The sequence below is a fragment of the Nansenia antarctica genome (assembly GCF_963989245.1).
Source record: "Nansenia antarctica genome assembly, chromosome: 17".
Taxonomy (NCBI): domain Eukaryota; kingdom Metazoa; phylum Chordata; class Actinopteri; order Argentiniformes; family Microstomatidae; genus Nansenia; species Nansenia antarctica.
In genome coordinates this window covers 16,553,215-16,564,996 of record NC_137687.1, presented here as the reverse complement: position 1 = coordinate 16,564,996, position 11,782 = coordinate 16,553,215, and the positions used below count along the sequence as shown (strand labels likewise).

Genomic DNA, 11,782 nt, shown 5'->3' with positions numbered 1-11,782 from the left:
ATTTTTGGCATTTAGCAGACGCCTTATTCCAAAGCGACTTACAATCAATACATTTGAATACTAAGCATGTGAATCAGCAATCCATCATTCGTTGCAGGAAGAGTAATCTAGCTCGGGCCCGGGGCCACTGATAGAAGGAAAAACCTCAAACATGCTTTACTGCAGCAGTAAAAAGTACTGTTTTTCTGCTAGTCGATTTGATTGAATAGGTTGCAGACACACATAATATGAGACACTGGCTGCAAGAAAATAGAGAGTGTACTTTAATACAAAAAGATAGGCACTTCCTGCGGGTACACATTTCCATAGTTGAAGTTTATGTACAATAAATAAGTGCATCATCAGGTTACAATTATTTTCAAAGCTGACCCAAAAGTCTAATTATTATTGTGTACTTGGAACAAACGATATAAACAGTCAAAATAAAACATATATTAAAAATTGCTTCCATTTCTGATTAAAGAAAACGCTTTAGCCTATTTAGTGAGAGCCTATGTGCCATTTGAAGCCTTCATTAAAGAATGAGAACATAGGTGACGTCCACCTAGTGAAGTATGAGTTAGTTAGCTTAGCACAGTGTTCTGCTCTGTGCAAATTTTCTTCAATGGTGGAGCTCCCGATCCCTCCTCCTCTTCCTGTAAAAAAGATAGTCAGGGAAATATTATTAACATTATTATTATTCTTATTAATCCTTTATTTAACCAGGGTACTAGTATTGAGACAGTAGCCTCTTTTTCAAATGAGCCATGGCCAAGAAAAACAGCACTTAATTAAAAAGACACCACATACAGTATAAAAACATACAATACACAACATAAAATAACAACAGAAACAGTGAGCAGATACAGCCTATAAAAGATAACCTAAGCACATTTGCATGTATGATTCAAAGTCTCTGTAACATACAGTTTAAAGTCAGAGAGTGGAATGAACATGCTACGATTCAACTTTTTCTGAATATGACGATGCTTTATTTCATACTGTTGTGTAGTCGTCCATAAACGACCCGTCACACAATTACCTCAAAGCGTGTGGCGCTCACTTGTTCACCCACGGGCAACAGAAGGTCCTCCTTGATCAATGTGGGCGGCTCATCTGCGACTTCATGTGGCGGCTCTACATGGCGAGAAGCACAGTGAAACACCTCAATATGTTGAGCAATCAAAATGTAATGTAGGATTTATACCCAAGACAAGTGAGTTCTAATAATTATTTCTATAAAAACCTCTCTTACCAAATCTTGTAGGAACCGTTTCATATACAGTATATCTCAAAAGTGAGTACACCCTTTAGATTTTTGCAAATATTCTGTTATATCCTTTCAGGGGATAACATTATCCTACTGAAACATTGATATAACTTAAAGTAGTCAGTGTGCTGCTTGAATAACAGTATAGATTTATTGTCCTTTGAAAATGACTCAGTACACAGCTGTTAATGTCTAAACAGCTGGCAACAAAAGTGAGTACACCCCATAGTGAACATGTCCTAATTGTGCCCAATGATGTTGTTTTCCCGCCCTGGTGTCATGTCACTCGTTAGTGTTACAAGGATTCAGGTGTAAATGATAAGCAGGGCTGTTCAATTTTGTGTTTTGGGCACAATTCTCTCTGAATGCTGGACAACATGGCACCTCATGGCAAGGAACTCTCTGAGCGGCTGAAAAAAAGGATTATTGCGCTTCACAAAGATGGCCTTGGCTATAAGAAGATTGCCAACACCCTGAAAAGGAGTTGCAGCACAGTGGCTAAGATCATACAGCGGTTTTCCAGGACAGGTTCCACTCGGAACAGGCCTCGCCAGGGTCGACCAAAGAAGTTGAGTCCACGTGCTCAGCGTCATATCCAGAGGTTGGTTTCCAAAAGTAGACGTGCGAGTGCTTCCAGCATTGCTGCAGAGGTTGCAGAAGTGGGATTTCAGCCTGTCAGTGCCCAGACCATACGCCACACACTGCATCAAATCGGTTTGTATGGCCGTCGCCCCAGACAGAAGCCTCTTCTGAAACCGATGCATAAGAAAGCCCGCAAACAGTTTGCTGAAGACAATGAATCCAAGAACATGAGTTACTGGAACCATGTCCTGTGGTCTGATGAGACCAAAATAAACCTGTTTGGGTCAGATGGTGTCCGGCGTGTGTGGCGGCACCCTGGTGAGGAGTACCAAGACAAATGTGTTTTGCCTACAGTCAAGCATGGTGGTGGCAGCATCATGGTCTGGGGCTGCATGAGTGCTGCCGGCACTGGGGAGCTGCATTTCATTGAGGGACACATGAATTCCAATATATACTGTGACATCCTGCAGCAGAGTATGATCCCCTCTCTTCGGAAACTGGTTCGTAGGGCAGTTTTCCAACATGATAATGACCCTAAACACACCTCCAAGATGACAACGGCATTGCTGAAGAAGCTGAAGGTTAAGGTGATGGACTGGCCAAGTATGTCTCCAGACCTAAACCCAATTGAGCACATGTGGGGCATCCTCAAGAGGAAGGTGGAGGAGTGGAAGGTGTCCAACATCCGTGGGCTCCGTGATGTCGTCATGGAGGAGTGGAAGAAGATTCCAGAAGCAACCTGTGCAGCTCTGGTGAATTCCATGCCCAGGAGGGTTAAAGCAGTGCTAGATAACAATGGTGGTCACACAAAATATTGACACTTTGGGCACAATTTAGACATGTTCACTATGGGGTGTACTCACTTTTGTTGCCAGCTGTTTAGACATTAACAGCTGTGTACTGAGTAATTTTCAATGGACAATAAATCTATACTGTTATTCAAGCAGCACACTGACTACTTAAAGTTATATAAAAGTTTCATTAAGATAGTGTTATCCCCTGAAAGGATATGACAGAATATTTGCAAAAATCTAAAGGGTGTACTCACTTTTGAGATATACTGTATAACTATAACTATATAAAACACAATTATACTTAATTTCTTTAAAACTAATAAAAAAAAACAGCATCCGGTTTCTCAAGCCCTGCAATGTTATGTACTGTACTATAATGCTCTGTCTACAGATGCGACTGAGTGGCCAGGTGGTTTGATAAAGGTGAGTGAGAGAGTGTCCCGTATGTGTGCATTGTGCACTACACTGGCTCCCCGCTGGTGGAATGAGCTTCCCACGGCTGTCAGAACTGCAGAGTCACTACCCATCTTCCGTCGGAGACTGAAGACCCATCTCTTCAGGTTACACCTTAACTGCTCCTCCTGAGACATCTACTACCCCCCAGCACTGCGTCTCCTGAGACACCCGCTTTCCCCTCTACTGTGTCCCCTATGACTTCTACTGCCCCCCTCTGTTCTCCAGTGTCTATATATAAAATTAAAATAAAAGTTTTCCTTCTATCACTGAGACTGCCAATAGCCCCGGGCCTGAGCTGGATTACTCTTCCTGCTACGACTGGTGGATTGATGATTCACTTGCTTAGTCAAATGTATCGATTGTAAGTCGCTTTGGAATAAGTCTGCTAAATGCCAAACATGTAAATGTGAAATGTGAAATGCACGGCCACGCTACCGTCCACACTCTCCTGCCCCAGCATGGGGGGCTGAGAGGAGTCCTCGGTGCGTAGGGTTGAGGTGGGAGGACTGACGGCTTCGCTGGCGTGTTGGGAGCTAGACGTACTGCTGCTGTCCATTTTGGGCGGGTAAACGTCTGACAGGAAGCTCTGGTTGCTGTTTTCATCTACAGTGAAGAAGAGAAGAAGAGGAACTAAATGCAGTTCTGTTCTGTTCCAGGACCAGATCAAAACACAGTGCTGCTCGTCACAGTTTGATACCAGTTAGGGTGCCTTGCTCACCTTGGAAGTCCAGTGAGGTAGAGCTGGCGTTCTCTAAAACCACATCTTTCAGGTCTCTTACCTCTCCAGTCGTAGTTTTACTACTCCGGTATATCTGGGAAAGAAAGAGGGAGAGAATTTAGAGAGATCACACACCCACTTGCACCTCATGTGCCGTACGGGACAGCCATAGTCTAATTACATTATAGTGGGCTGGTCATACCTGTTTGGGGTCTGACACTGGTACCCACTTGAATATGCGCAGGGATGTGTCTCCCACGGTTACCCATTTCTTCTCCCTAGGAATGAAGACAGATGCCTCTCCAGTGAATAACATAACAGAGAACAACGATTTACATTCAATAAATCACAAAACCTGACCCATGAGATGTTGCTGATGATAGCCTGGGCCTTTATTTCATGCAAAGAGGAAACTTGAATATATCAATACCACCAGATGTGATCAGACATTATTTCGTCACTTAAAAATAGGTGCATAGTTTAGAATAATCCATTATTATTAACTACGGAAGACAGTGTGTAACACATTTGTGTTCTTTTTGCGTTTGCGTTGTTTGCGTGCGGATGGAAGTGGAGCCATTTTGACAGCTCGTCATTCATTGGCTCCTGTTTCAATCAATCACAACGCAACGGGTTTGTTTTCCAGTGAGGTTTGTAGTAGTGTGACGTTGCAGATATTGCAATTCGATTTTTTTTTTTATCAAGGCGACTGAAAGTGAATAACCACTCGGTTTTTTAAGCGACTTACCATTTACGCACTTTTTCAATGGCTGCGAGCACTTTTTTGATGTCATCTTTAGCGCGGCTGCGAGTCTCCGCGCGTCCCGAGCGTCCAGACATCGCGGTGTGAGACTTTGAGGAGATTATTGAGGAGCTTTTTTTCTCGCAACTAAAAACTTGAAGCCCTTACTTCTCCGTTAGACTCCATATTCTCGCGAGGTTTTAAACTCTTGTTTTGGGGTTGGGTATGTTTCTAGTTTGGGGTTGTCTTGGGGTTGGGAGGAAAGGTAAAGATTCTCTGGTTGGGTTCGGTTGAGGTTGAACCCTTTTTTAGTTTTCGACGTCATGAAGCTATGAAACCAATGCTGCCAATAAATAAATAAAAATACATTTCTGTGTAGAAATACAACCTTACAGGTCTACCCTGTCTGTCTGTCTGTCTGTCTGTCTGTCTGCCTCAAAGTACAGAGGCTTTGCCAGGTGGTTGCCTACTCAGAGATAACAGAGCGAGCCTCTCATCTGTATAACCTATATAACGTGTTTGCCAGTTCCCTCCCTAAATGGCAAAAAGTGTTTTTTGTCTTTTTTATTTTATTTATTATAAATAGGGTAATCTTAGGGTGAGACATTTTAAGAGTAGCTAATGATTAATGAACATCTGAGTCGCATTAACCTTCTGTTGTCTTGTTGTGTTGCATCTGACCAGCAGGGGGCAGCCAAGTGCCTATCAAGACACTGGTAGATCCTAGCAGCGCTTCAATGAACCATGACTGTATAAATCAAATCAAATCAAATCAAATTTTATTTGTATAGCGCATTTCTTACAAGATGCAACTCAATGCGCTTCACATAATAAACATTCTCAGTCATGATGTATAACACATACATACTCCTGTATGAAACCCTGAAGTGTGTGTGTGTGTGTGTGTGTGTGTGTGTGTGTGTGTGTGTGTGTGTGTGTGTGTGCGTGTGTGCGTGTGTGCGTGTGTGTGTGTGTGTGTGTGTGTGTGTGTGTGTGCGTGTGACAGAGAGAAACATAGGAGATGTCAGAGATAAGACAGAGAGAGGAGGAAATGAGAGGCAGGAGAGATTGTGTTTGATAATGTAGGACTAGGGCCAAGTTTAGGCCTGCAGCGTTAAGTCCAAAAGCACTTTTATAACTTGAAAAATGTGTCTCCCCTAATTGTCTCATTCATTTGTCTAAATCAAATCAATGTCAGTGATGTCAATCTCCACTCTGATGAACTGATGACTGGTTCTTGATGGACCATTCTAATGGTTCTGATACCCCCCTCCCTGTTAATAATAATAATAATAATAATAATAATATTTTATTATATTTATTCATATCGTTCTCACACCTGTTTTATTAATATCATATTAATAGTATACATATTAAATACTAAATATTCTATATAAATGTGCAATAACTCTATTCTAAGTGCCTATTTATACATTTATATTTTTTTACAGTGTTATTATAGTATTATAACGCCACTGACCTCATGTCTTTTAGCTTGCTTTTATTGTTGTTTTTATTTTCTTAAGATTGTTGTCTTTATTTGCACTTGACACCACGGACCTCATTGTCTCTTAGCTTGTTTTATAGCATTTTCGCTTTTTAATTTGTCTAGTGTGTAATATTTGTAATATGTTATATGTGTATATGTTTGAATATGTGAATATGTTTTCTGTTTTTGCACCTTCAGAAGAACCACTACAATGTCATTGTATAGGCAACTGTACAACGACAATAAAGTCTATTCTATTCTATTCTGTCTCAATGGGACCGACCCTGGTTAAATAAAGGCTAAGTCTTTTTTTCTTTCTTTTTAAAATGTGGATGGTATGGGCAGTGACATTTCAGCTCTGTTTAACAGACTCCCTAAACTTGAGAAAAACAGGAAGAAATTGATCATAACAGCCCACATATGAAATGTGTTCACATGTCATGTGCTACATACTACTTGACCGTCATCTTTGGATGATTCTAATCAGTAGGTTGCTAGGTAACAGGTTACACATTGCGCTAGAAGTCACCCAATCGCGTTTCAAAACAAAACATTCTAACTTCTCAATATCTAGAATTGCAAAATATAATTGCTAAAATTAAATTTAGAGACCTTTCGAGTCATGTATCCCCAAGTCTAAGTCAAGTCTCAAGTCATGAATACCAAGTCAAAGTCAAGTCGAGTCTTTTATCAATGTTAGTCAAGCAAGTCTCGAGTCCCCCGCCTCTGCTACTCAGAGCCAAGATAATGTCTGTCCCTGTCTGTTGCGTGTGACCAGGTCTGTCCCTGCCTGTTGCGTGTGACCAGGTCTGTCCCTGTCTGTTGCGTGTGACCAGGTCTGTCCCTGTCTGTTGCGTGTGACCAGGTCTGTCCCTGCCTGTTGCGTGTGACCAGGTCTGTCCCTGTCTGTTGCGTGTGACCAGGTCTGTCCCTGCCTGTTGCGTGTGGGTGTGACCAGGTCTGTCCCTGTCTGTTGCGTGTGGGTGTGACCAGGTCTGTCCCTGCCTGTTGCGTGTGGGTGTGACCAGGCTCTGTCCCTGTCTGTTGCGTGTGGGTGTGACCAGGTCTGTCCCTGTCTGTTGCGTGTGGGTGTGACCAGGTCTGTCCCTGCCTGTTGCGTGTGACCAGGTCTGTCCCTGCCTGTTGCGTGTGGGTGTGACCAGGTCTGTCCCTGCCTGTTGCGTGTGGGTGTGACCAGGTCTGTCCCTGTCTGTTGCGTGTGGGTGTGACCAGGTCTGTCCCTGCCTGTTGCGTGTGGGTGTGACCAGGTCTGTCCCTGCCTGTTGCGTGTGGGTGTGACCAGGTCTGTCCCTGTCTGTTGCGTGTGGGTGTGACCAGGTCTGTCCCTGCCTGTTGCGTGTGGGTGTGACCAGGTCTGTCCCTGCCTGTTGCGTGTGGGTGTGACCAGGCTCTGTCCCTGTCTGTTGCGTGTGGGTGTGACCAGGCTCTGTCCCTGTCTGTTGCGTGTGGGTGTGACCAGGCTCTGTCCCTGTCTGTTGCGTGTGGGTGTGACCAGGTCTGTCCCTGCCTGTTGCGTGTGGGTGTGACCAGGTCTGTCCCTGTCTGTTGCGTGTGGGTGTGACCAGGTCTGTCCCTGCCTGTTGCCTGTTGCGTGTGACCAGGTCTGTCCCTGCCTGTTGCGTGTGGGTGTGACCAGGTCTGTCCCTGCCTGTTGCGTGTGGGTGTGACCAGGTCTGTCCCTGTCTGTTGCGTGTGGGTGTGACCAGGTCTGTCCCTGTCTGTTGCGTGTGGGTGTGACCAGGTCTGTCCCTGCCTGTTGCGTGTGGGTGTGACCAGGTCTGTCCCTGCCTGTTGCGTGTGGGTGTGACCAGGCTCTGTCCCTGCCTGTTGCGTGTGGGTGTGACCAGGTCTGTCCCTGCCTGTTGCGTGTGGGTGTGACCAGGCTCTGTCCCTGTCTGTTGCGTGTGGGTGTGACCAGGCTCTGTCCCTGTCTGTTGCGTGTGGGTGTGACCAGGCTCTGTCCCTGTCTGTTGCGTGTGGGTGTGACCAGGCTCTGTCCCTGCCTGTTGCGTGTGGGTGTGACCAGGTCTGTCCCTGCCTGTTGCCTGTTGCCTGTGACCAGGTCTGTCCCTGCCTGTTGCGTGTGGGTGTGACCAGGTCTGTCCCTGCCTGTTGCGTGTGGGTGTGACCAGGCTCTGTCCCTGTCTGTTGCGTGTGGGTGTGACCAGGCTCTGTCCCTGTCTGTTGCGTGTGACCAGGCTCCAGTCTGTCCCTGTCTGTTGCGTGTGGGTGTGACCAGGCTCCAGTTCTCCCTGTCAGTCATCCTCTTCAACTGCTCAGTCTGCACACCTGGTTGGTCATCCTCTCATCCCCTCCCTGTGTTTAAACCCTGGCTTTCCATCCATTCGTTGCCAGATCGTTGTATGCAGGGCCGGTCCTAGGCATTTAGGGGCCCTAGGCGAGAGTATGATTTGATGCCCCCCCCCCCCCATTTTTTTTTTAGGGGCGCCACCACCACCACCACCACATTAAGCCACCAGTACTGCCTCATCACCACCCACACATTCAACAGTAAAAATATGGAAATTCATAGATTCATTGATTTTTTTTTGGCGGGGGGGGCATTTGGCCCCCTAGGCGACCGCCTAGTTCGCCTATGCCTAGGACCGGCCCTGGTTGTATGACGTTACAAAGCTAGTGTTGCTCACGGCCAAGGTGAATCTCTAGTCTCTCTCAGTTTAGTCCTTGTGTTTCCTCTCACCTCTCTTTCTCTCCCCCCACCCAGGATACTATCCGGTGCATTGTCTGTCTGTCTGTCTGTCTGCCTGTCTGTCTGTCTGCCTGTCTGCCCGACTACTCGCCCACCTGCCTTGCCCTCTTTGAGCTTAGTGAGCAGCTTGGACAGAATGATGGTGTTGAATGCTGAGCTGAAGTATCCTTACATACGTGTTGCTTTTCTCCAGGTGTGCCAAGGAGATAGCATCCTCCGTCGATCTGTGCAGTCTGAGGTTTGGCGGTTAAGTGCAATTCTGACTGCATAGCTTGAGACTGTTTTACTTTTACAAATTAAGAGATTCTGATCTAATTCAGAAATAACCAAAACTAAGACATATTATAATAAAGTTTCAAAAAAACTCTCATTCCTCTAACCAGTTTGTCATGCATTTCTTTATTCCAACACCACACATGTTTTTGTTTTATATAGGCTATATGTGTGTGTGTGTGTGTGTGTGTGTGTGTGTGTGTGTGTGTGTGTGTGTGTGTGTGTGTGTGTGTGTGTGCGTGCGTGCGTGCGTGCGTGCGTGTGTGTGTATATATATATACAACATTGTCCATGTAGTTATTACTTTTTCACAGTATGCACTATGCAAAGCTGTAAAAAAAAAAAAAAAAAGACTGATTTGATATCATACATAGCGTTTTACTGAGGACTTGTATTTTGAAGGCAAAATACGAAGACCAGAAGTATTATTGTGGGTGGCGAATCACGAATGTAGCTGCCATGACGCCAGTTACATACCTTCAAAATGGCGATAGTGGTAGTGGACTTCCGGTTTCGCGACTTCAAAATAAAAGTGCGAAGTAAGAGCTCGCTGGAAAGTGATAGGAACAGAAAATATATACAATTTCAAAAAAGCATTTTCAAGTTCACTCATCTCTGGTACCAGTCTACTCTGCAACACTAGAACTAGACACTAGAATGTAGATCAGGTGAGTTTGAGTCTAAAGCGGTGTCTTACCAAAGGTTGCTGGCATTTTATTGGGGCCATACAGCTCAGAGTGCCCTATCTGAACTGCATAGGGCACCGATACCTGTAATCTGTACACATATCTTTTGCAACATGGATCAAGTGAGTTTGAACTCAAAGTTCCCCATTTGGAAACAGTAGGTGCCCTATGCAGTTCAGATAGGGCACTCTATCGCCACTGTAAAAAGCCATCAACATTTGGTAAGACTCAAATTCACCCGATCCATATTCTAGAAGTATCTAGATGAATTGAAATCAGAAACATATTTCTGTACAGTCCAGTTCAGCACTCTTTCATTGGGGTAATTATAATTAATAATATTAATAATAATACATAGATGATTACATGTTTATTTCCAGGGTAACTTAAATATAACTTGTGGTTCCTTTATTCATAGTCACTAATACAAAATGCATTAAACGGGTTTACGTGGGCGCTTTTATTTTGAAAAAGATATTGATTTACATGCACCCGGCATAGGTGGGCGCAGTTCCACTATTATCGTTCACGGAACACAGATCAATATAGACGATAAATCACGGCCTCTCGGGCATTATTGCTTAAATAAGTAATCGGGATATTAAGATTACTACCAGTGATGATAATAATAATAACAATAATAATAGTAATAATAATAACAACAATAACAACAACAACAACAATAATAATAACAATAATAAGTGAAAGTAAACTAAGTAGGAATATAATAATTGGAATATTAACAGTTGGACTTTCTGATTCAAGCCCACTAAATACATAATTGTGAAGTACAAATGTGTTCTCAGAGGCTCCAGAGAGAGGACCTCTTGACAGTTGCTGCTTCTGGGCAAATATCGTCCTCGTTCAACAGACTCTAAACTACGGGCTATCTGCGCACGTACACAGATCTGACCTGTATCGGGATAGTAAATCACAGACTAGGGGCGTAGTTAGAGGTTCTACAGATCGGCTGTTTCTGTGCAGCACTCTCCAGCAGGGCTTAACAACATGTCAGAGAGACGCTAAAATGACCTCCTGGAATTGATCGACGAAATCTATTGCCACCGACTTTTGTCCGGCTTATTCCTTTGACGATATGGTATAATTGTCGATGTGTTCATCTGAAATAATAGATCGCAATGGACCGAGTGAAGAGCTCCATTCAGCAAGTGCCGAACCCGATCCCCAAAGCGCTGATCCGGAGGACCGGGGGCGCCAACAGTCTGGAAGTGGAGAAGGAGAACTTTGAGCGCAGCCAGGTAAATAAATGCATTACATGCATGAAATCAATGCATGCAATTCACAATGTTCTTCGTTTATTCCTGAGGTCCCAGGTGTCTATGGGGGGTCATTCAGCGTGGAAACATTGCAGACACTGTCACTATGTTTCCTCTGTTTTGTGAATTAATACTCTTACCTTCCAGTCACAACAACATCTCCTACATGGATGGAAGGGGGACAGCACAGATGTAATTGTACAGTAACAGTCCCTTCTGTGTCAGTGTGTCATGGCTGGGACTGAACAGAGAGCAGAGATTATGAAATGTAGGTCATTTAAAAACTGTTGAAATGTCATGATGATGAGAGCTCTGCTTGATTGACCTTTTCAGGAATTCTGGTGAAGAACCGAGGCCTGTTTTCTGCCATACTTTAGGAAAGGTAGACCACAGAACTGTGGCTCTGAGCAACGGTCCTGAGTCCTGACCTGCTGGATCCATTTAATGCCACTATCGAGCTGGACTAAAAGGCGTTCAGTCAGGGATATTGTGATGGGTTCTGGAAAGTGCAATCAGCCTGCTCTAGGGTGTGGGAGAGAGGGTGGTCCGTCGTTGTATCTGATGATAATAATAATGCGAAATAAGTTAAGAGAAAGGAGGAGAGGGTGTTGTTGTTGTTGTTGTTGTTGTTGCTGCCCTTCAATGTTAGGGTGGGTATGAATTATGGATCCTAGATCTAATCGACTGCATGTCCATGAGCTAAAGTTCGGAGGAATGCCTGCTCATGTAACATGCATGGTGTTGCTGAGTTGTGAACACTTCCTGTCCGGTGGTCTTTTCCCAGA

General features: G+C 44.4%; 1 protein-coding gene across 1 annotated transcript; it reads right to left on the bottom strand.

The window, feature by feature from the left end:
- Positions 1-219: 219 nt before the first annotated feature.
- Positions 220-4,718, bottom strand: bcl7bb (BAF chromatin remodeling complex subunit BCL7B b). The gene is made up of 6 exons (XM_080547252.1): positions 4,548-4,718; positions 4,002-4,077; positions 3,800-3,893; positions 3,517-3,684; positions 1,022-1,116; positions 220-635 (listed from the first exon to the last, which is right to left on the bottom strand). The coding sequence occupies exons 1-6, from the start codon at positions 4,637-4,639 to the stop codon at positions 564-566; spliced, it is 597 nt and encodes a 198-aa protein (XP_080403378.1). The 5' UTR covers positions 4,640-4,718; the 3' UTR covers positions 220-563.
- Positions 4,719-11,782: the final 7,064 nt, after the last annotated feature.